Raw genomic sequence first — 26723 nt, forward strand, 5'->3', positions numbered from 1 at the left:
ATGTTTGCTTGCTCCCACAACACAAAGTTATCATGGAGAAATCCTTGGCAGAGTTAAATAAAGCTGGCTCCCACTCAACATCATCGCTGCCACCTGAACCAGTGGACATCATTCGTAGCAAGTCATGTTTCCGCAGAGTCAGGCTGAATGTTGGGGGTCTCCCACATGAAGTCTTGTGGCGAACGTTAGATAGGCTACCTCGAACACGTTTGGGGAAGTTAAGAGATTGCAACACCCATGAATCTCTGATGGAAGTGTGTGATGACTACAACCTCGAGGAGAATGAGTACTTTTTCGACCGACATCCTGGGGCTTTCACGTCAATTCTGAACTTCTACCGTACAGGTAAGCTGCACATGATGGAAGAAATGTGCGCCCTTTCATTCAGTCAAGAACTCGACTACTGGGGCATTGACGAGATCTACCTGGAGTCGTGTTGCCAGGCGAGGTACCACCAGAAAAAGGAGCAGATGAATGAGGAGCTCAAACGAGAGGCAGACAATTTAAAAGACAGAGAGGGAGAAGAATTTGACAACACTTGCTGTGCTGAAAAACGAAAGAAACTTTGGGACCTCTTGGAAAAGCCCAGCTCGTCTGTTGCAGCAAAGGTAATTGTCACTGGAGGTTAGGTGAAAGAGATGAGTGTGTGATTGGTTGGAACAAACCTGTACTAGTGTGTTGATGATTTGTACACAGATACACAAAGACACACTCACATGAAACAAGTTAACACATACTTTGTTTACATTTTTTTTTAGCAGTGTGGCTCTGTGATTGGCAATGTGGGTCTGTCAGTCTGTCGTTTAGTTGATCCACAGCTTTAGCCCAGACTTAAATATCTCAAAAATTATTATATGGATTGCCATGAAATTTGGGACGCACATTCATGGAGCCAAGAGGTTGAAACCTACTGACTTTGTTGATCCCCTGACGTTTCATTTAGCACCACCTTCAGGTTGACACTTGTGGTTTTGAGTAAGATATCTGGAAAAATGTTGGATGGATTGCCATTTAAATTGGTACAGACCTTCATGGTCCACATAAGATGAATTGTAATCACATTGACACATTAACTTTTCTTCTAGCGCCAACTCTAGGGCCAAAATTTCAATTTGTCCAAACCACAAGTTTATGACCAAATACCTGCAAACCTAACGACTTTCCATAGTCTAAGCTGTACTTTGTATTTAGTACTAAGAACCACCAAATGTTACCATACTAACATGCAAAACTAAGATGGTGAGTATAGAAAACATTACACCTACTCACATCAGCATGTTAGCACTTTAATTATGAGCATGTTAGCATGTTAATAATAGCATTTAGCTCAAAGCACCGTTGTACTGAAGTACAACTTCACAGAGATGCTGGCATGGTTGTCATCTCTTGAAATGAACTAACGTGATGTTGTCCTCTTGTAGTTTTTAGACCATTTAATCTTCATTAACAGGGATAACATAAATATGTCTGTGTGCAGTGTTCTCTTTGATTAACTTGGGCAACTGACCATAGGTAATTACCTTTTCTTCCCTCTCAATCACACATTTTAAAGAACAATTATATCTGCACAAAGGGGCTCACTCATGAAACATCTGTGTTTTTTTTCTTTTGCTGTTATGTTTTGATTGTTCCAGGGTTAGAACACAAAGTAAAGGATGGAAATGATAGAAAGCCAGTGGATGTGATTCATCAGTCTGGGATGTGTGTGCTATTATCTGCCATTATCGTTGTTCAAGAACTAGAAAAAGTCCTAACAGTTGGATGACAAATGGCTTAGTGCATGCATCTATATTAACGATCTCTAAAACATGACACAAGCTTCATTATCTTTATCAGCTGTAATGCTCTTATTATCAAACTTGTTTCAAAAGTCCATTGCTACTGTATATCATTAGCTCACTTTCGAAAATATGTCTGTTCTTCACTGCAGAACTTTCTTACAAACAAAGACACCTTCAAACACACTAATGTTCAAATGCACACGTACATATACATGCTTACACTTTGTCAGACCTTATGCACTGGTTACGCACCATTAAATCAATGCAATATCCCCTAACTGCCCTCACTTACAACATGAAACACAAATTTAAACCCCACCCTGCTTCATCCTGAGCCAATTGAATTTGAAATATTCTGCAGGAGGCTGGGATATTGAATTATATTTTTGTGCACATAAATAACAAGTCAGAAATGATTTAGAATTGTTTGAATCATTTGTATAAATCAGTGGTTGAGAAGTTTTTGATCAGTAAAAGATGGTTGCGACATGTCATTACTGTACATATTTGAATAACAGGTAGAGCACGAGAGAAATGTAGGAACCCAGAGAAGGTTGGGTCGTGGAGTTTAGCTCATGATAAAGTCAGTTATTATTAAGAAAGCAGTCAGAATATACTGCTCAAGCAATTTATTAGAGAAGAATTTAGGGAGAAGAAACGTAACAGCACAGCAGCTCTGGTCGTGTGTTCATTTTATGCAGTATCCGGTGGAATGAGCATTTAACTCTGCATTTTGTTTGTAACAGCCATGAATGCCCTTGGTCATAATTAGACGTTGAGGTCCTCACTCTCCTGTACATTATTTCCTTATCTGAAGGCCATGTTTTCTGACTTCTATCAGCTTTTCTCACCTTTAGTTGGTGCAAAAAGAACGGCCTTTCAGAGAGCCACACCTGCAACTGCAACCTGGGAGACCGCAGCAGTGTTAAACATGAGCAGCCTTTGATCACACTCTTCTTGGTTGGATTGAAGGGATCAAAGAGAAAGCTGTATTCTTCCAGCGCTGTTTTAAAAGGAGCACCATGCCTTGTAGCAATCAAGAATGGGAAATGGAAAGAAAACTATTAGCAGTTTTTGCTGGCTGATACTGTTATGGTGAAGATTTTTGAGATCTGTCAGCGCTACCCCACAGACTGAGATGACTTCTGTGAGTCTGTCAGTGAAATGTCTTCTTCGTAGGAATCAAAGATATGTAACATCAATGTTTATTGTGTTAGATATAAGAAAGTGCTGTCGCCTGCAAAATGTATATGACCACTCTGAGTCGACCATATCCATTGCTGTATCCATTATCGAACCCTGTTATCTGCAATTTATCAAAATATCACTGGAGAACAGTTTTGAAGTGCTTAACCAAGATGGGTGTGCATCACTTTGAATAATGACACAGCAAAGTGCTTATGCATGATGTTTCCTGCAAATCTAAAGCTCTCAATAACCACTCATTGATGGGTGGGTGCAGTGCTTACCATTAAAAAAAGTGTTCATCATCTCTTTGTTCGGAATCATTATAAGCCTTCAGCGAAGGAAGGCGTATCAGAAATAAGGGAAACCTTGAAATTGTAAGAAGCAGAGTTATCAATTCCTAATTAGCCTAAAAGGGCAATGTGAAACCACAGACCAGACTACTAAAAGCATTGTTAGGGGTTGATGTATTGTCTTAGTCATTTTGTAATACGCTGGAAAAAACTTAATAGGCTGGTCAATCTTTGACCACAGACTATCCCGGTGTTAGCTCATCAGCTGTGGTCTCCTATCCTGGGTCATTGATGGACATGCATGTGTAACAGCCCATAAACAGACGTTGAATGGTAGAGATAAGCAGAAAACAAATGGTTACCAAGCAACAAAAGTGCAATTTTATCATCATTGAAGGAGTGGGTGCTGAACATTAGAGTAGGTCTATTTGTGTTTCTGTGTGTGTGTGTGTGTGTGTGTGTGTGTGTGTGTGTGTGTGTGTGTGTGTGTGTGTGTGTGTGTGTGTGTGTGTGTGTGTGTAATCACCCTTCTACTTAGTTCCTGTATTTTAATGTCTATACAGAGCAACACAAAGCGAGCAGTAGCTGCAATATTTGTCAAGATTTGCATGGAAAAAGCCAGTGTTGCTGCCTGTGTTCTTTCTGCCCTGTTGTCCTTCCTGTTTCTCTTTCCCCTCACTAGCTCATATCTTTGCGTCCTTCCTCCCCTCCTTCAGGCTCCTCCACCATACCTCCAACTAAATGTCAGGGAAATGTCACATTAATTATTCTCCAGGAGACTTCGGGCCTAATTTGAAGCTTCCCTCTATCTGTTTACATTCTTTCTAAGCCACGGCATTGTCTGTCTCTCGCTCAAATCAGATTTGAGACACCATAAAATAAGATTGTGTCTGACTGGTGGCAAAGCAGTACCTAACCGTCAGATTGGCGCCAAGAAAAGCCCTTCCACCTGCAGTAGCATTTATGCAGCATCATCTTGGATTTGAATGGTTTCTGTTATTACTAAAACCAGAACTATCAGACATCGCAAGATTACGAGGCTGAGCATATAATTTAACAAGCAAATAATCCTTCTTTACACTCTCATTTACATACAAAGCATTCATTTAAAAAGTAGTGATGTAAATATAAATCTCCTGAGTAATTATTCTACAATTTTATTTGGAAATAAAACATTATTTTAAAAATGTATTTGGATGTTTGAAAGAAATTTCAGTTGCAGTGGTCAAAATATTTCTCCTCAGACATCCATTACTGAAGGACTCAAATCACCTAACCCAGCTGTAAATAATGAAATGTGAGTTAGTTTTCACCAACATTTTAAAGATTCTGTTTGTTGCTAAGTGGACAAATGGAATCAACGCGGGTTTAAACAATTTACAGTGGACACCAAAGCAGAACATGAATGTTGCTGTCATTTTTGTCCTCAATGCATCCAAAAATGGAGAATTACGACTTCCTTCTCAGTCAATGGGTATTGTGCATCTGATGGCAGGCAACAAATTCCAATTATGCTCCTCTCATGTCACACTTAAGATGACATATTAATGCTGTTTGGCTATGTTCCTACTCATAAATCAGTCTGCAGCAGAATCCAAGACATGAAGCTACCAGACTAGAATCTATCACTATTTCCGACAGCTGAAAGTCACAGCCAGTCAAATGGATGATGATGTATGGGAAGTCATATAAAAACAAGACTAGAATGCTGCGTCCCAGTTGGGTCTGGATCATCAAGAGTCTGCATTTTCCAGACTGACTATCTCTTGAAAGACCAATGACACATGGGACATGTGTCATTGGTCCCAATGTCCCAATGTCCCAATGTCCCAATGTCCCAATGTCTACATGTGTGAATTTGCATTAAATTTTCACAATTCCTATAAACCATTGCACAGATGTTGGCGCATTCAGTCAGTCTTCATCAACTTTTTTTTTGCTTTTTATCTCTAAAAAAAGGCTAGACGCCCTCATTTTTGAAAGAGGCACAGATTAAGTCTTATCTCAGTATCCTTATGCAGATCCAGCCCTGATTTTGTTAAATTGTTTTGAGACTGGTTATTTTCAGTTTGCTTCCACTCAGTCAGATGACAGAAAGCCATGATTTTCCATTGCTATGCAGATGACACACAGTTATGCATGTTACAGTGCAATCCAACAGTTCTAGCAGTGTAACTGATTGTTCACAGCATCCTTAATGGCACCAAATGCTAGATGTCCCAAAAATTCCCAAAACTTGTCGATGAATCATTTCAGCAAACTGTGCTGCCTGTCAAACAAAGACTCAGCAGACTGCCAATGAATATTATTTTCAACAAGTAAAACATGGTCCTTTGTTCTTACCCTCAGATATGACCCCTAGCAGCGGTAGGTGCACCAGACATTCATTGTCATGGTAACAATAATAAACACGCAGTTAAGGTTGTGGGACAGTCAGAAATCGTGGATTGGGTTAAAATAAGTACTTCCTTAAGGTTAGAGGACCTTTGTCATGATGTTTACAATAATAAACATACTGTTAAGGTTGTGCAGCGGTCACTGATAAAGAAACAACGTTGACAATCATTTACACGCGAGAAACGAACAGCAGTCTCGAGTGTGAAAGTCCTGTGTTTTGTCGACCCTTTTTTTCTCCCACTGGCCGACCACTGTGATGCACTTCCCTTTGGTATCAGTCAGAGCTTTGTCTCCAATTTCTTGGCAATTTTTTTTTTTCAATTATGGGATATCTTGTGAACAAATTTATCCTATTTTCCCTAAATTTGGTGTTAGAGGAATATTCATGGAGAATCCTCTGCAGGACATTTATGCGCTCAAGAAATTTTATGGCAATCTGTCTTATATTTAATATTTTGTGTGTGTAAGTGGAAACTGGTCAAAGGCACTAGAAGACAGGGGTCACCCTTTATGAAATAACATTCATCCTGTGGGGTTCATGAATATCTACAGAAAATTGACTGTAATATCTTGCGCTATACGTGCTGGTTGGGGCAACTGACCAACGAAGTGAGCAACATCACCACTACAAACATACACTATCTTATAAACTGTGCAATTAATTTGTGTAAGAAATAAAATTGGTAATGGTCATTTTAACTTACATAAATTTGGTCACTTCCATACAGATTGTATACAGGATTTGTACTACGTGCCCTTTGTATTTGCTAGTTTAGTGCTAAAGGATGGCACAATAAAAACGTGCTTCCATTGTGCTCTTTCATGTTTAAGCTGCAGTCATGTTCGAAGTGGAAACCAACAACTTAAAGAATATCAAACAATATCAGTCAAAAACAAATATTCCTTAAGTATAAAAAGAATACAATATCGCCAAATAAAATGAAACAAAATAAAAACTACATAGGAATTGTACAAAATGTTTTGTGTATGGTATAAATAGCATACTGTATATAAAATATATATTACATTTCACACACAATCTACCACACCATACATTATCTTCTATGGAATCGATATGAACATGGCCATGATTATGTAAGGCAAAAACACAAACACTGCATGTTCTTATAAAGAGTATAAAGAACATTTCCTCAGAAAAGCTGCAGAGTACACTAATTAATAATTCAACCCCTTTGTCAAATTAGTTGTCATCATCCAACATTTAAGTTTACGGAGGTGGTGCTTGGGTAGCATTGCTGAAGTTGAAACCAACATCATTGTTACAGTATGTGTCGGTGAACTATCTACAAGATGTAGCTTTTTTGTATACCTGTGTCACTCTTTCAGTACGATATGTTACAACGGCCAGAGAGAAAGAGGGCGGTAACACAGTGAGTATCGAAGCAGTAGGAAGCTGGAGAGTGACCATGCAATATTGAAGTCACATATTTGTGCTTGATAGGGGATTAAGGGAAAATAACATATCAGCGTTTCTCAGGTTGTTTGTCCATGTTGTCTGGGTTTGTGTGGTGCAGAGATATAAGCTGGGATCATGTGGACTCAGTGACTGAGTGCCTCAGCGATTGCTTTCATGCCGGCTGCTCTCTCTGCCTGTCACACTGTCTCCTCGTCAACAGCAGTGCCTCTGTGTGGTTTTGTGTCTTCTAACTTGCCCTGAAGTCAGATTCAAATGCCGCTTTAAAAACTCTACTGCAACCTCTGAAGGTTAAAGTTGAAATAAACTCAACATCTCAAACCTTATTTAGTCCATATTTCAGCTCATTTTTTTAGCTATAGTGTGCTTAATGGATATATTTATGGACAGGGAAGGGTTAAGGGAATTGATTAACAGCTCTGACCTATGACCAGTTTTCACTATCGAGACCACAAGCAAATGCACACAGCCACACACACACCTACACATAGCATGCCTTTTTTAATGTAGTGAAATTCCATCCTTGGAGTTTGTAATGGATTCTTATGACAAAGTTAAATGTTTCAATATGACTCACTGTCTCTACTTCCTCTCTCTGTAACGCCCTTCTTAGACACACACACACACACACACACACACACACACACACACACACACACACACACACACACACACACACACAATCAGCTAGCCTACTCAGACAGACTGAAAACCTCAAGAAATTAAGGCTGACTTTCAGAGTAAAACGTTATTTAGATGATCGTAATTAATAGTACTACATACATTAATACTATATGTGTCAAAATATATTGATGAAGAACTGTGACAGTAAAATCACCAACAGATCATGAAAACCAGTATATTCGAAGGCTAGAGGGGTATGTCTAGGAACCCAAGCTGCTCGTTTTAGACTCTTAAAAGTTTTTGAAAAAACTGACAAGACAACATTTTTCGACTTGTTTTGATATATAAAACTTTTTTTTTTCAATATGTACGGTAAAGTCGTAAGCCAGAAAGGGCCATAATTCATAGCCAGATGTATAGTGGCACACTGAAGATTTGTGTAACTGCTAAGCAATTATGATGATGATCTTATGATGCAGAGAGAGAGCTTCCTTCCTTATCATGCATCCTCATTGCCAAATTCATTTGAATGTCACAGCCAAACACTTTGGAGTACCAAAAAAATCTGAGAAGATGGCATCCCTCACATACAGTGAAGACTGAATTAACTCTGTGGGAGAAGAATTTAAAAGAATTTTTTGACAATACTCATAGTGGCAGCCCTGTTACTTTGGTTAAAGTGAGACAAATATATTTTTGTTAGATTAGACATCTTCATCCAAGGACCTTAAACTGGCATTCATTAATTTTATTGGCCACTTGGGAACAACACACCAGGCTGGAAACATAAAATTAAAGGATTACCGCCATATAAATATGATGAACATGTTAGCAAACAGTTGCCAGACGCAGCAGACACAGAGCAATATTAGTATTTAGTTCGAGTCATATTTCTTGTGACCTGGTGAATTCTGCGGGGCAGATTATACAATATTAAAAGTTTGGCCTGATGGTAACAATGTGGGAAAGTTGATGGGATTCTCATTGTCATTGGGTTTCTTTCTGTTGGGTGCATGAACGTGTATCACAACAAATGTTTCCGCCAAGACCACTCAGTAGAATAGTTGGATATTTAGGCTGACGGTAGTAATAGTGGGAACGTCAAAGGGTCTCCAAAATCTGTGTTTCTTCTTTTCAGGAGAATGAAATTTCTGAGTTAATTACATAACCACCCTGGCAATGGTAATTATCATTTGATGCGTTAGGGCTATATTACGTGATGAAACATGAATGTGCTGATCATATGACCAAGAAAGACCAAGCCATAGTGAAGATTATCAAGATTATGATAATTAATTGTACTATCTTTTCACTTTTTGTTTTATTGATATTTAATCGATTATTTGTTAATGTTGGACAGAGGTTTTGGAGGGAGTTCGGGACTATTCAGAAGCTGTTGTGTGCTGTATATTTTAGCGCTCATTCACTGTTAACATGCAGAAGGTAGTGGTTGAGTCACGTGTGTGAGTATTTTACAAGTCATGTGATTTATTTTGTAGTCGAGAGTTTAGGATTTGTAGTGTCATCTCAGCTGTTCAGGCTTGCAGTGGGGCACAGCCACTAACCTTTCACTGCTGCAGAACAGGTTTAGTAAAGACAGTTTGTTCGTTTTGCTCCATTTGCTATTGCAGAATTTATTCCAGAGGAAATGTCCTGTCTGTTTGGTGAATAAAATTCAAAAATGTGTTGTAAATTACATAACTCTTGTCACCAGAGCAACGAGCCTGAAGTTCATGCAGTGAAATGATTGCACAGATCTGTTGGAAAGAAAGGCAAAAAAAATAAAAATGTGTTTCAAATCTTTAAAATTTGTCACTGATGAACAGAACACACTGTCATTCCATAGAAAGGGCTTGTGAAGTCAATAGTGAGACACAGGAGGTGGTCAAGAATTGTGCATTGCCTCTGCAAAGCTAGACAGCTCCTTTGTTCATTCAATTTGAGGTTGAGCTGTTACGTGAGCACTGAGCGAAAGACATTAAGACATCACTGTCCCCAAGAGGAGGGAAGCCTGAGGAGCAAAGACTGTAATGGAGAAAAAAAACAGAGCTAGATCAAGAGATTGAGAGTTGGAGATTGTAAACATGAAAGAGAAAATGACTGTGAGACATGGAGGCTGAATTTGAGCCAGAGAAACAGAAAATGAACAAACAGGTTTATGACTAAGGGAAAAATAGAATCTAGCAGATGACGATAGTTGAATATTCACTCTTTTCACTCTCATTTTAGCCTGTGGGAAGAACTTCATATTCGAGGTTGTAGTATTGCTCAAATTTCTGTTTCTTGTAGGTATGGGAATCACTATGCGTCATTGGATTGGGTCTATAGGACCTGCAACAATCCCTTTAAAAATATTTTCACTACTCCAAATTATAAACAATTCTTCAGTTAATTGTTATGGTCAAATATGGTTTATGCTGTTTAGACCTGCATATTAAACACAGGGATATTGTGGTATTTATGAAAAAACAACGTAGTTTTAATATAATAATAGAACTAGAACTGACTGGTTTTTACATTCAGTGTATTAATTGCCCACATAGCTCATGAGCTAATTTAATGTTAATAATATCCAGGGTTTTTATTCAGATTTCATACACAGGATCTTTGGGTTATTATTATGATAATAAGGATGCAAGCATATTTAAGGTGCTAAAGTGCCAGAGAGATTAAATGTAAGTTTAAAAAGTTTGAAAACATGGAAAATGCACAAAATTGGACATTGGACAGGGTTTAAATGTTGATAGATTCAATAACATGACATCCATGATCTCTTGACTAACTTGTACAGCTCCTAACAAGTTAGAATCAGTTGAACATGAATAACCTGAAAAGTTTTTGGGAAACACCCCTGATAATCATTTTCATGGGGCTTGTTTGCCATCTGAGTTTGTGGTTGCCTTCGGACCAGATTAAATTCCAAAGAACGAGCCTCATATGTGGTACAATCATCCACATTCCCAAAGGCTAAAGAAACAAAAGCATCTGGTTAGTATTTTGTTTCTGAGAGCAGAATACAAAAGCGCAGCACTGAAAACACAAATCTTTTAAATTAATTCTCATCATAAGGTGTCACGATAGACACCTGTTTTGCAACAAAGACATTGTGGGACACAAAAACCCTGCTGTTTGTAGGAGAAAGCCCATGTATAGTTAAAATAGTCATTAAATATTTGGCATTTTGAAAAAGACTACTAAAACAATTTGAACATTGACAAGCATCTAAGACTTTTTAATGTAATAGCTCAATTATCTGCACTGCAAAATGTATCATAAGAAATAACAACAGTGACCAACCTGTGTCTCCTCAGCAGGAAGTTACATGCATTATGTGTTTTGTGTTTTTTCCTCTCTGTAAAAAGGGGGCCCTTGCAGCATAGTGGTTAGTTTATGTTTTATTAAAGACATGATACTTTTAGTCTTAAAGTTGGAGTGACATAGAGGTCAGACTGTCCAGTGAAATACAGTCTCACTCAAAAACTCACAACTATTCTTTCTAAGTCTCTGAGTGAGTGATTAATATTGATACTCGGTGTCAGTTTTCCCACACCAGTGCTAGCCTTCGATGTGTCCTAGATGACCAACGTTGATGACCAATACAGGAACGAATGACTCGGTGTGTTGTAAAACACTGACACCTATTTAGCAACACTGAAGAGTTTGAACAGCAGGGAACCTGAGAAAAACATCCAAACTGAAAGAGTTTTGATTTCACAACTCTGGAAAATTTGCATGGCAGCAATAGTTTTCTCAGCTGTCTCAATAATTGTGATGTAAATAGTACATTTGTGCAATGCTACAGGGTACAAGCTACAAGATATTCTATGTAGAACATGTTCATGTTCACTGTATTTTTATGCCAGAGCCTACTGCCAAAAGAATGAGCTCACTTCAATGAATGAGAGGCTGCTTTTATTGACACAGTGTTAATGTGGGTTTAAGCCATTAGGGTTTTGGTATGGGGATTCAATCCAAAACAAGAGACAGATGAACAAACAAAAAGGAAAAGCCAAAGTCTTATGCAATTTTTGTTTCAAAAGTATAAAGTAAAATCTCAGATCACATTTCACCTTCAATTTGTTTTACTTAACACTCATAGCCACCACAGTCTATAAACGAGATCTGCCATGTGTGTGAGTACGAGTCATTACAACAAATACTGAATAAATCCCCTGTTCAGTAAACAATACATTGCCTCCAGGCATATCATGGTGTTCCATTTGATGAAGGTGCAAATTCTGATGGATCCATATGGATCGGACGTGGGATCTTTGTCACGTCATTCCCCACTTACTCCACTGCACACTGTTTAGTGAATCAGAAGATAACCTTTTCGGTCAGTGAGTTCATGTGGAATGGATTTATTTCATGTGAATACAGAGTGCATTCTCTTACCACCATTTGCTTACACCAGACTGAGTGCAACAGATGCTGGGGAGCGTCAGTGATTAACTTCCCTCCAGAGAAACTTAGAATCATTGCCCTATAGGTGGAGATGGGTCCTTAGAAATGTGATATGAGCAGCAGCAATAGCAGTAACAAGTGTTCGCATCACTGTAACAGCAGACTTTGCAAATAAGCAGGACCACAGCAGAGCAGAAGAGTGGACAGGGCATTGTTAGCTAAAATATACAGAGGGTGCATTGGATATGTGCGTTGCATCAAGTAAACTTTGCCATGCACCTACCAGCCAACCAGTATTAGCATATAAGCTGAGACCTAATGTATATCATGACATTTCATATCTGTGCTACGCAGTCAATCATGGGATATAGCAGGTGTGTGGGATTTTTTTTTTTTTTTACCATTCGTTTATTTCCTTTCTTTGCCATTTCTTACACACACATTACAGCAGAGTGGCCCCAAGGCATCAGCTGTCCATAGTCCTGTAGAGAGGCCATGTCACCATTACTGTGATATGCAACCCCCTGCACACCACAACCAATCCTCAACATTTATATGTGTGCACAGATCAACACAGCCTATAAATCAGAACTCAGAGGCTCAGAAGCTGCTCCACGCGTTGTAGCTATTGCAGCTTTCCCATTGGTGCATTTCACTCCACCGTGCAGGTTGTACGGAAAGGTGAATGAATGAATGACTTTGTGAAAAGTGTGAAGGCCAGAGGCAGAAATAGAATCCACTAAGGTGAAGGAGAAGCATTCATCAAGCCAATGGCTGATTGTGAAAGAGGGAAGACAGCACTTGACTGCTGCAGCGAGAAGCCTTTCACCTTGATGATCAATTTCACCTGGCCTAGGACTACTTTAAGGTTCAGCACACAAGCCCAAGTGCAGACACACATCATCACACTTGCAGTACTTTTAAATACTCCTTTCTTTTATTTATGTTACCATCATCAAGTATTACTAATGCATCTTCTAAATTCAAATTGACCTTTCCCTATGCCCCTCCCTCAAACTGTAATTGTCCAATCATAGCTTAGCAACCATAACTATGCATGGCAGGTCTCTCAATCTTTGGATTTCTCAACATGCCGAAGCACTTTGAGAAGGGTTGTAATGGCTTTTTTGGGGGCTTTTTGAAAACCGCAAATACAAAAGCAAAAATATAAGGAATGGATTTAAAAGTGCCTTTTACTGCTCTAACATAAGCTGCAAACGTTAGTATGTCCAGCTAAGTGGTACTTCCAAAACAGTATTTCACACTGCATTATTTTGTGTTGAAAAAACATCAACCAATCTTTAACCGTGTAATTTTTAAAGGTGAAAACATATTGTTTGAAGATATGAACAACAATCTAACCTCCGTCTTGCTTGTCAAAGTATGTAAGTTAAGCAGCCAAATAGGGTTAAAAAAAAAGTCTGTTCTTACATTTTTCCTAATCCTAGTCATAATACTAGGACTCACTAGCTCTACACTACAGCACAGTAACAATGTTGTTTCTTCATTTCCATTTCTTTTATTTCTAGAACAAACATCAGCTGTGAGGATGCTGAGTGGGTGAGGAGTGAGGTGAGGGTGGGACATGCAGCTTTACCCACAGTCTTTCAATATCACGCAACTAGCCGTCAAATGCATATTTAAGACTCTAGGAACTCATGAAGCTCAGCTAGCTATCTACACCTAATACAATTTGCTGTAAAAAAAAAAAAAAAAAAAAGCCGGATAATCTATGATTGTCAGCTAGAAATGACAGGCTGCTTTTGTCTGCCACATCTTTCATATCAAAGGCCCACTGTTTCAAAAATTACAAAGAATTTCAAGCGGTAAAACTGCCACCTTTATCACGGTAAAAGTGCCATGTGAAAATGGAAATAGAAGCTTGATGGCATAGCAACAGTAATTTAGGGGGACAGGGCTTAGCGATTGCACATTTATTTACATTTGTACGGGTCAGAGCCTCCTGCACATATAGTCATTGAATTACAAGATGTATATTGTGCCCATCCCCGTGGAATGCCAAAGTATGTTCTCACATATTCTCTTTGACCTGGTGGTTACATCATGGTCAAGATGTGTACTGAATTGTTTCAGGACCAATACAACAGAGGCTGTTTTAAGTACAAAAATGAAATGCTTATAGCTGTCCAGTTTTCAAAACTTAATGGATTTGCATGTTAATCTGAATGTGACTCAGAGGGATTAACAGCACTGACACTGAATGGCCACTGATCTGAGCTCTCACAAACTGTGAAATGTGGACTCAGTGTAATGTTACACTGTTTGTAAGTAGAATATCTGCAGTCAGCATGTGTTTGAGTTCAGGATTATGAGTAATCTTACTTTGTCTTGCTCTAGCTCTGTGAACAGAATACGTGACATTTAAATCTTTCAGTCTAGGTCGTCCAAGTCTTGTTTTTGTTTCTGTGTTTCTCAATGTTTTTGTGCCCTCTCCATTTCTCTTTATCTCCCATTCACTGCCATCACTAAAATGTGTAAAAGTTCACTGTCACTATTACCATGGCAACTGTCATTTGTGCGATGCTTGCAGCTGCCTTCTGTTGAAGCAACATTGTTGACTAACTGTGTGTTTTTGTGTGTGTGTGTTTGTGTGTGTGTGTGTAACAGCAGTTATAACAGTCTGGGCTTGCCCCTCAAAACTTACACAAATGCATGAACTCAATTCCTACATTTCCAATAGTAGACTCTCAGACTAGGCCTAAAGTCATTTTGAAAAAAAAAAAAGGAGGAATACAAATTTTTTATTCAAGATCTTTTTTCATAATATAAGTTCATAACTTAATTTAATTCCTTTATTAATTGTATTCCTCACCTCAGCTCCTGAATTTGCATTTTTTACTATCATCTGATTGTAACTGTAAAACTGTATGCTTAATCCGACTTATTTGTTCATCTGTGCTCGACTGTACCATGAACTACAATATCTGTATTTCTGGGAGTGACAGGATGTCCGGATAGTTTGTCCCATTGAGTGCTGCTAAATCTCCACATACTTGCAGTCTTAACAGGCACTCGGGCACCGGGGCAGTTACCGGAAATACAGTCACTGTGCACTTTATTAGGAACACCGTACTAATACTGGGTCGGGCTTCCCTTTGTTCAACACAGCCTCAGTTCTTCATGCCATGGATTCCACAAGATGCTGGAAACATTTCTCTGAGATTCTGCTCCATGTTGGCATGATTGCATCGTATAATTTCTGCAGATCTGTCAGCTGCACATTAATGCTGCCAATCTCCGGTTGGACCACATTACAAAAACACACAGCAACCCTGCACTGCATGTACACACCGCCCACTGCCGATGCAGACTGTACAAATTGTGTTAGTCCTCATGATCTACATTCTGGATGGGGTTTATGCATCTAATTATCTATACTACTACATCCTTATAATGATACATATTGTCAGCTCGTTAGATTTTGAGTTATCATTCGTGTATTCAATCTCAAAACATTTTTGTAGAGCAAAAATGTGGGAAATATCAAAAAAAATATTTGACTGAAATACTAATACAGTGAAAAACTGGTTTGGGAGTGTGTGTGTGTGTGTGTGTGTGTGTGTGTGTGTGTGTGTGTGTGTGTGTGTGTGTGTGTGTGTGTGTGTGCAGAGGGGTTATGTGTGTGTTTCTCTCTGTCTCCTTCTCTCTTTGCGTTTCAAATCAATGCTTCTCTCATGTTTACATTTTCCTTCTGTGCTGCTGTCTGCAGAGTATACAGCGACCTTCTCCAATTTCTGTAATAAATAAACTATCATGGACTGCAAGACTGCGTGAACTGCATCATACATTCATTATAAGACGACATAGAAGCAATATCCCTGAACAACGTGACCGGCTAAGGACAAGTTATTGTGTGTAGTGGGGAGAAAACCGTAGAGATAAGATGAGATTTTTTAGGCATTTAATAAACAGTAGAAACAGGTTAAGTTTTTCCACATATTGTCTTGCCTCTAGGATTTTTCTTCAATCCAGAAATGCCTCCTTATAAATGCAGTAAAAATTCTTGATGAAAACACCCTCCTATGGTGCGCCAGACTAGACCCTATACTGTTTCTATTTATATAGTCACCATAGACCAGCCAGAGTTTAAATATAGATGCTGAGTCTGGATTCTCTTCTTCGTCTGAAATGCATGAATAATTGAGAGGGAGAGGAGATGAGGTGGGATTCATTCATGAGACGGATGATCCAGGCATACCTGCATTAGTGGTTTGTTGAATGGGGTTGTGGTGCACTTTTTGCATGCAAATACCTACATGATTTAGGGAAAGTTTTGATGAAGGCCCCAAAAATGGATTGTTTCAGACTTCTCTATGACCTCAAATTACATAGTGTTTTAACAGGGTTCTATTAGGAAATAAATAAGAGCTAGTATTTACATATAGAAGCATGCAAATAGTATTAAATGTTGGCAATAACTCGAATACTCGTACCTACATCTAATCTTATGAAAATCGAATTACCAACAGATTATCGCCAATGTGTGTAATAAACTCAGAGCTAAAGCATAGTCAAAGGGACTGTAATGTAGCTTCATTAAATTTAATACAATTGAGTGATCTTAAAAACATAAATCTATCACACAAGTGGGATTTGCAGATTGTCTTTTGCAGTTCATGTGCAGATTATGAAGAAAATGACTCTTAACCATCATATAATATTTATAGGGACTGGGCCTTCTTCAGGAGGAGAATGAAGAAGACACATACAGGCTTTGAAGTACCGAAGCCTTAACGTCAGAGAGGCAAGGTCATGATCATAGTTCATCAAATCTGAATCTACCGGTCAAAACTGGTTGTAGCTTCCTAGAAGAGTCACAAGATAAAACCTATTCATTTTGGCAAGATGTGGGAGGTTAAGATAAACGAGGATCTGCTGTTCAAAGTTAGAAGCAGAAGTGATGTAGGGCGGGGAGACTACAGCTGAGCCACTGCAAATGTGCGTGTGTTTCAAGCCATCATGCTGGGGGAAATGTGGAAGACACAGTCTCCTCCCGTCTCCATGGAAACCCCATCTCTTTCACAGGCAGAGAGGCAGAGCCCTTCTACATTCAGAATCAGGGGTGTGAATTATTCCACATTATTAAACGCTCTCAGCATTACTCGCATACAATCCCCACTGACAATAACATCTTGATGAAGATGAAGATCGATAGTGTGGTTATGTGATGGCTGTTTATCCAATCAAGTGATATCGCAGCAAAACGTGTGGCATATGATGCAAACATCTGCACCTGAAGAGGGTGTCTGACAGTTTTGAAGTACTCTTTGCCTTTAAAAAAAATAATGTTTCATATTGGCTCCATTTCAGAAACTGAGCCACAGTGGCATAGACAGATTACCTATTAAGCGTGTGAAGAAGGTATCACAGCAATTGAAATGCAAACAGTCTGACACAAATAAGAGAAAAACCTAGAGACCGAACAAAGACTAGTACAGTGCAGATGGTTTGAAGCTGGGTGAGTTCCGAATAAGGTACAAATCAGGGATAGAAGGAAGGAGAGAGTAGGGGGAGGGAGAGACAGAGAGAAGAAGAAGGAGACTCTGTCAGACTTGCTTTTCACAAGCTGGTCCACGTAGCCACCTCCTGTCGAGCTTCAAGGGGGTTGTCATGGTGACCGTGGCTGGCAGTCGAGGCTGGGAGAGGGTAGCGTGGTATCCCTGTGGCCTCAGATGTGGCTCAGGGGATGATGGGAAAGCAAGTCAGCTAGTCAGAGAATCTTAGTGATTAAGAAAGACCTGGATTTACTGTCCTGAAAGCAGACACACCTTTGCCAAGACTTTGTTTAAGTGTAAAGTGGAAGTTTAAGCGTATTACCTATCATTACTAGGTAGGTCTGATGTGTTTCCCTGGGTGCGGGCTGGGAGAGGTAACAGACAATGTCGTTAGGAGTCACGGGAACAGGAGCTTCCACTGCTAGAGCACAGCAGTGTGTCGGTTTCTCCTGTTGCTTCTAATAAGGTGCCGGGATGAGCACTGGGAGTCTGGGAGTTCCTTAACAGTCACTTGGGATACCACCAGACTTAATACAGTGTGAGAGCACTAACCTTAGCCACACCTCACCAAGAGGGGCTTAATCAAATAAGCAACTAGATCAAGTGCAACCTCAGTCCTTGCTGACTACGACATCATCAAAAGTTCAGAAACCTTTAAAGTGAGATGAGAAACTTTTGAATGAAGAAATATCCCAGTTTTCCTCTTACAAATAAAAACTTAAACTCAAACAATAAATCGCATTCTGGCTGAATTCAGCACACCCAAGGGTTTTTCTGCCACAGCCTTACTTGGTCGGGTATGACCAGTAGCTTATAGTGGCTAACGTAAGCTAATAAACACTTCAGATAAATATTGCTGTGTAAATGACAATACTGAGTCAGTCTACTTAATTTATGATTCTTTTTTACTTATGCTACTGTTACATTATGTTTTAGTATTTACCACTATCCCATAATTGTTACTCGGGCTACAGTGGCTGTTGTGAGAAATCACTTTAAAGCTGCACTAATCAGTATTTTTATACTAACCATGAATAAAATGACTGATCTGAGAGAGGCTCACTTGCTGCGAAAAACCCTCAGAGAATTGTCACCCTACTCTACAGTTCCCCTCAGCACCACGGAGCGTTTGAGTGTCTTGTTTACTGTTCAGGCGAGTCTCACTGGACCCATCAGCCTCGTTTCCAGCTGCAGCAGGTTGTATTTTCAGTTAAAAACAAAAACAAAAAACGCTTATTAATCCACTATACACTACCTGCCCAGCACCACTAGCGTTTGAACATGATCATGCATTTAGCAGCTGAAAAGCCTGATATTTCCCCTAGGGTTTGGTGTAGAGTCGCAAAAATATCAATTAATGTTGCTTCAAAATAGTTCAACAGGATTCAGAGGTTTGATAAATTCCTCTCTATACTCTTTATCAGTTGATGCTTCAGTGACCATTAATTTCCTTTTGATTAATGCTCACACTCACACCACTAATTTAATGGTGGACATCTGATTTATAAATACTGCCCATTTTTAAAAAGTCTCTATAAATAGTCCAAAGTTCAAGGTTCCATCCCTGTTGGACGAATGCTAGGTAGACAGATAAATGGACCCGGCCTTGACAAAACCAATGTATCACAAAGAAAATTAATCACAGCCGCTGGGATGCAGCCAACATAAAACCAGGCCGGCGGAACTGAACGGGCTGGTGGTGGAGCAAACAGCAAGTACAACTACAGAAGGTGCACAGGAGTAATTGTAAATGAATGAGTTTTCCCCTCTCCAAGTCCCAAGTGCGGGTGCTTCTAGTGCAGAACTTTGGTGTATGTATAGTGTATGAGCCAACAGTCTCTGTGTGATGACTGTCATGTCTGAAGGCTTATTGCCTCTTCCACGTGTAAAATAAATTCTCTTTCATATGTGGCTCAGAGGAGAATGTCACGGCACACGACACAGGGCTGTGTATGTCTTTGGGTGGTTTTTTGAGGGCGTTCTTCACACCAATTCTGTCCCCGATATCTTTTCAAACTGCCTAATGAGGGCTGGTGTCACCTTGTCCTATAGAGGATGGGGGTGTGGACTATTGTGTCTGCTGAGCCACACGACGATGTGCCATGAGAGACACAAACCAGTGTGATCCGGATTTGTTTAGAGTCAAAGTGTGATTTCCTGTCACTCTGCTCTCTCTCTCTCTCTCTCTCTCTCTTTCTCTCTCTCTCTCTCTCTCTCTCTCTCTCTCTCTCTCTCTCTCTCTCTCTTTCTCTCTCTCTCTCTCTCTCTCTCTCTCTCTCTCTTTCCATCTCTTGCCTTGTTCTCAGATATAAATATCTCCCTCGCTTCATCTTTTCCTCCCTTGAGTAGGCCACCAAGGAGCATTCACTGGGAGTCACTCTCAGTTTTGGAGTCCATAGAGTATATTCTAGTCACAAAAATAGAGTATTCATCACACGGAACAAGACATACAAGGACATAATCTTGTGTGTGGCTACTATTAACATCTGTTTTGTTATGTGTGCTACCGGGTCCACTGAAAGTGTGTCTGTTGACGCCGTTACAGTCATGTCTTGAGCTCCCTCCTTTTCCTAGACATTTTTTTGTTGGCAGCCTCCTTTATGTGCATCGAAAGGTTTATGTCAGATTTAGAGTTCAATACTTCGATATAATTAGCGCCCCAAGACATTAAACAATCCAGAAAAAAAAAGAGGTACAGACAAGCAAGGCAGTGTGAGAGAGTGCATATTGTGTAAAGGCAGGGGCATCAAGGACATAGGCCAGTGGGAAATGTGTAGGGTTTCCTTGTGGAACTTGACCTCATAATCATAATGTTACACAGCAGCATGAAGTGTGCCTTCATTAGCGACCTTTTTATAGCATCTCAATCCTATTACCTCTGCCCTTTTTTGTCCTGCTCTTCCATACCTACCATCTCCCAAGGCTTTTAGTTTGGGATTTATTAGCAGCGTGTATTTTTCTTTTTCTGACTCATTACAATTCTTTGGTGTCTGGTACCCAAGGAGTGAATTTTAATAGGTTGTTTTTACAAATACACTGTGTTATTTACTATGTACAAATAGTTTTTTCTTTCAATGTCATCATTTTCCATTCTTGACTGCACCTTCTCTTCCCTCCTTCAGTTTTGTGCTGCCCTCATCAGCTACACTCTCACTCTCCAGTCCCAGCACCTCTCTGCTCTGGAAGTGTTTGATTCAAATAGGTTTCCCCCAGGGCAGGAGGAGAGGAGCACAGAGGGAAGAAAATAAACAGATAGGGTCATTATTCATGTCTGCCGTGACGCTATGGCAACAGTGTCCTCCTGCTCTGATTGGTCGTAGATAAGGTAGCCATCACTTTTACTCTTGGGAGTCGACTCCAAATTATCAGGCCGTTGTCAGGGCCTGCGCTGTCAATCACCTCCTAACAGCCGTTGCTATTGCCCTGTTTCTGCCTCTGTGCCTTAATTTCCTCTGGACGATTTATAGGTAAACCTTGCATCACATGCTCTGCTCTGTTTGTTTACACAATTGACTGTGTATTTAACCAGTAGATCCAGGTCATGGATGAGGTTTTGATCAAGTTTACCAAGAGAAGAGAGGAAGGAATTATTATTTTGAACTGTTTTATAATTCAGATTAAATTACACTAAAATAATTAATTTCATTCTAATTTTTCTCAGTGTCACATGGTTGTCTTATGAATGTCTCATACCTACACTGTATTGTGGTTTAAGGCTTAACTGTACTCATTTTTACGGGAAAGTATTTTAACCATTCTATGATTTATTTCTTCATATAACATCCAAACCTCATTCGTGTGGGCTATTGCCAAAATAGGCTCCGTGTTCCAGCTACAGCCTCCTACTCATCCTCTAAGTTGTGCTGTTTGGTCCTGTGTCAGGGTTTTTTGGAGTCATTCAGGGTGAATATAACAAATGAAGACAAATAGTTAATGAAGTAATTCTTTCTTGGGTCCACTAAAGGAACGGATGCTCCCCTGTCACATTACCTTAGCTGAGTTGACTACATTACAGCCTCCCACAAAGATGCATTCAGCAAGGATTATGGAGTTGTCTAGTCAGTAATCAGAATAATATGTAATGTTTTGTTGTGTAATACCTGTGTAGAAGCATTAAAATGATTGTAAGACAGACTCTCAAAGCATATGTATGTTCATGATAAATATACAGAATACACACCGCTGGATTATGTTGCCTCTATGAGTCACCATCATTCGGGTCAGGCAGCAGCCATTCTATTGTACCTCAGCACTTAGATCAACACAGAGCTGCTGGATTTGTGCCCTTCATCCCCATGTTTGAGGAACATTGATTCTGTAACCTTTGTAGAAAATTGTTATCAATCGACTGAATACAGAGAATGCCAATGTCTGACAGGAACATTTTTACACGAGTAAGTATATAAAACTGTGAAAAGTTACCGCACAAATTTAGAATTTGCATATTTGTATAGACAGCCCAAATAGCACCTTAACAAATCTCCCAATGTCAACAGAACCAACATTTAATCATCATGGACCATTTACTCAAATTATATGACAGAAAATCAAATTTAAAAAGAGCTCTCTGTCAGCACTTTTCATTGACTTAGTTGTGACTTGTAATGTGACTTAATCGTAGTTTTTTCAGTAGTTCTCAAGACTACGTCCAGTGTAAACTGTTCCAATAAGACGTCCTATCAGGTCTGTGGATCAAAATTAAAATTCTGTTCACCTTACTTGGGGTTTCAGCTGTAATCTCGGTTGCTGAGATGTCAAGACTTGGGCCTGTAAAACCAAAATGCTTTCATGTTTATATACCTTTTAGAAATATGTTTTTATGACGTTTTTATATGATTTTGTCCTGTGATGTGACATCAATGAATTTCTGGATTTCAACAAAGAGTCTCTTCTTTTACAGCACTCAACAGTCGTGCTATCAATTCTTCATCGCAAAATACACCCTATAAACATGAAATCAGTCTGGTTATTCTTACAAGTATCCTTCATCTGAGTTGTACATGGTTGATGGGATAATATAGAGTGAAGAGCAGTTCCTCTGGTATCTCTCATTGTGATATACAGGAGTAGTGATTTATTCAGATCAAACAAGATCAAAAATAATATACTTCAAAGCACATGCAGTGATTTTTTAGTTTACAATGTGAATACTGGTTGAGAGGTGACCTGTCATAAAGTGCTAAAAGAAGTGTAGTCTACCACCACGTACATGCTTGTTGGCATGATTGTTGGAGTGTGGGTGGGTAGTGTGTGTGTGTGTGTGTGTGTGTGTGTGTGTGTGTGTGTGTGTGTGTGTGTGTGTGTGTGTGTGTGTGTGTGTGTGTGTGTGTGTGTGTGTGTGTGTGTGTGTGTTACAGTGTGCTGCTCTCTGACAGACTTCCCAGTTCTCTGTACTGTGTGATGTGAATCAGGCATGATCTGGTGCAGTTGATTCTGGGGACATTCTGCTCCTACAGCATGTGACTATTGCATGTTCATTTTTATGTCATATGCTGTCAAAACAGGGGAGCTGCAAGCGACAGGCAGTGACAGGCCTCCCCCCTCTAAATCTAGAGAGACCATTAGAGGGCGAAACCTGTGTGAATTAGAACAAAATGTTTTGTAACCCGAGTTCTATGATCACAGCCCTGAGGCCTTTTAAGCCTGCTATTTCATCTAACATTGACCATGTCACTGATTGGTGGATACTAAGCAGGGTCAGCACTGTGTGAAACTGCAGGGCTTGTCTGATTATCTGAGCAACCTCGTGCTAATTTCAGTGCAGAAGAAAGTGTTGAAGACCCCATTCAAGGGCTCTGTCCATTATCATAGAACTACGGTTATAGTTCATAACCGGTTTTCATTTATCATCTAGCGTCTATTTGACTATAATAATTCTTGAGGTTTTTATGCCAGTTAGTTTTCTTATTCTAAATCTAAGAAGCATTCTTTTTAGCTATGCATTCTGTCTATTTATTGGTCCCTGGACTTTGGTGTAGACTGAAATATCTGTCTGCTGGATTGCCATGAAATTTTATTTTTGAATCCCACTGACTTTGATTATCCCCAAACTTTTACAATAGTGCCATTGTGAGTATGACATTTTTGGCTTTTAGTTTAATATGTCAACAACTAGTGGATGGTTTTAAATCTTTGACGGATATACAGTACATGTCACCCAAATATGAACCCCAATGACTTCAGCAATCCCCTGACTTTTCCTCTCGTATCAACATGAAGTTCACATTTGTGGTTTTGATGTGGTTCGTTTCCCCCTCGGGATGAATTGTAATAACTTTGATGATCTCCTGCTTTTTCATCTAGTGCCGTCATCAGGTCAAAATTTCACTTCGTCAACACTTTGACAATATCTGTAAAACTATGGACAGTCACATCAGACTAATCTGTATCTTTCATTTAATACTAATTAGCATATGTCAAAATGATGACATAGTAAAAGTCAGATATACTGTATTCTGTGCACTTTTGCTTTTGTTTATTGGTTGCTATATATTATTTTCCGCTAAAGCACACTCACTCATCCGGATAAGCCCGATAAATGAGTCATGAATAAACAAACGGTCCAAGTCAATCCAATCCATTAGCTCTCAGCCAATCGCACACTTAGTCTGGCAGTTATTGAAGGGTTGTTTAGACTGTAAGGTAATTGAAATTCGCTTACTGTTTGCCCTTTCATACTGTTATCAAAAGCCTTAAAAATATACTGGATTTGCACTTATTTTATTTTCTGAAGGGTGTAATTGTTAAATCAGAACAAGAAATGTATGCTTAAGTGCATATCTGATATTTTAAATTGATATAATGTATGTAATTCTGTCATCTTACAATCCTTACTCATATTACCTAAATTTGTCTTTCAGATCCTGGCCATTATCTCCATCCTCTTCATTGTGCTGTCCACCATTGCCTTGTCTCTGAACACCCTTCCAGAGCTGCAGGACACAGATGAGTTTGGCCAGTCCACAGACAACCCACAACTGGCCCACGTGGAAGCTGTGTGTATTGCCTGGTTTACCATGGAGTACTTGCTTCGCTTCCTCTCCTCCCCCAACAAGTGGAAGTTCTTTAAGGGTCCTCTAAATGTCATTGACCTATTGGCCATCCTGCCATACTATGTCACCATCTTTCTGACAGAATCCAACAAGAGTGTGCTGCAATTTCAGAACGTCCGCCGCGTTGTTCAGATTTTTCGGATCATGCGTATCCTGCGTATTCTGAAGCTGGCACGTCACTCCACAGGTCTTCAGTCTCTGGGCTTTACCTTAAGGAGGAGTTACAATGAGCTGGGCCTGCTGATCCTTTTCCTGGCCATGGGCATCATGATCTTCTCCAGTCTGGTGTTTTTCGCTGAGAAGGATGAGGAGGATACAAAGTTTAAAAGCATTCCTGCTTCTTTCTGGTGGGCTACTATTACTATGACTACAGTAGGTTATGGAGATATTTACCCCAAAACTTTACTGGGAAAGATTGTGGGGGGGTTATGCTGTATAGCGGGAGTACTGGTGATTGCCCTGCCTATTCCCATTATCGTAAATAACTTTTCTGAATTCTATAAGGAGCAGAAGAGGCAGGAAAAAGCACTTAAACGAAGAGAGGCCCTTGAGAGGGCAAAGAGAAACGGTAGCATTGTCTCAATGAACTTGAAAGAGGCATTCGCTCGTAGTGCAGAACTGATGGATGTGGTGGTAGAGAAGAGTGAGAGGCCTCATGACAACCACCTCTCTCCAAGTCGTTGGAAATGGACGCCCAAAAGGGCTACATCAGAGACAAGCTCAAACCGTTCCTTCAATGCCCAGGACTTAGGTTCTCCCGACAAGCCCCGAGCTACCAGTCCCCAGAGGTTAAATGTTCAGAAGCTAGAGGAGATGTACAACCAGATGGCAAAGACACAGTCACAACCCAACCTCAATGCTAAAGACAGAGGCTCCAGAGTTGGTAAACAGAGAGATGAGATAGAGCTAGGGGCCATTCAAGATCATGGGCCACCAGTGCTAGGAACCAGAGACGGAGTGGGGGACATGAAAAGCTTGTCCAGCATTGACAGCTACATCAGTTGTGCCACAGACTTCCAGGAAAATCCACGCTTGCCCCACAGTCCAGCAATGGACCTTGGTCTTCAGGAAAGCAACCGGTTCTCCCATAGTCCAGCTACAGCTTTGTCCCAGCACGCCAGTGCAAAACCAGGCCAGCAAACCACTGGGGAACGTGAGCCCATGCCGACTACTGTGTCTGTCAAAAAGCCCTCATGCTCAGAGAATGCGAGGACATTCTTCTTTTCTGGTAACTCCTCAAAAAGCCTTATCCCCAAAGTAGGCTGCCACAGCGAAAGGGAGTCAGGCCTTTCCCCACTCTCAGACAGTTCAGTCCTGTCAGATCACTCTCTGTTAAGCCCTGAAGTTTCTATCTATACCACTGCCAGCAGCAGGACCCCACCAAAGTCCCCGGAGAGCACTGCCCTGGCCCCAACAGTCTTCACCTTCCACGACTCCTCCATCAGCAAATACATTGATGCCGATACAGATGACGATGAGCACCTCCGCGACATCTCTGATGCAAGTCCCTCAGAGCGTCTGTTGGCAGGATCAAGCCCAAAACGCAGCATCAACATCAATTACCAGAGGGGCACCAACCATTTAGAAGCAGCCCAGAAAATGTTGGGCCAGAATTGTCTGTTGCCCCTTGAAGGGATTCGTGGCGTAGCTCACGAGAATCACGTAGGACATGAGATGGCACGTAGACCAAAGATTGAGAGGGGGCGTCAAAATACTTTGGATAAAAGCCTCTGAAGTACAACTGGAGCAGAAACAAACAGGAAGCCGGGGCTAGAGTGTTTGTGATAAAGACACCAGACAGTCTAAAAACACTCCATAAGCCAGAGACAAAGGAAGAGGGAGAGACAATGGTCTCACCAAAACATTTCACAAATTACCTGAGCACGCCATTGGGCAGTAAGCTCCGGGTGAACATGTGTGGTGAATACTCTGGGAGAAAAACGTTTCTAAATTGGAGAATGTCACTGCCCTTCCTTCAGCTCATTCCTGTTAGCGGTATTCTACATCCACACAACAAAGGAGCACTCCCAGGTGGC

The 26723-nt window shown here is 40.1% G+C and overlaps 1 protein-coding gene across 1 annotated transcript; it reads left to right on the forward strand.

Moving 5' to 3' along the window:
• kcnb1 (potassium voltage-gated channel, Shab-related subfamily, member 1) lies at nt 1–26421 on the forward strand. The gene is given in 3 exon segments (XM_040115658.1): nt 1–18; nt 21–608; nt 24496–26421. Coding segments are annotated over 3 exon segments (2532 nt in total).
• The last annotated feature ends 302 nt before the right edge of the window (nt 26422–26723 follow it).

Source organism: Xiphias gladius, chromosome 21, assembly GCF_016859285.1.
Source record: "Xiphias gladius isolate SHS-SW01 ecotype Sanya breed wild chromosome 21, ASM1685928v1, whole genome shotgun sequence".
Classification (NCBI taxonomy): Eukaryota; Metazoa; Chordata; class Actinopteri; order Istiophoriformes; family Xiphiidae; genus Xiphias; species Xiphias gladius.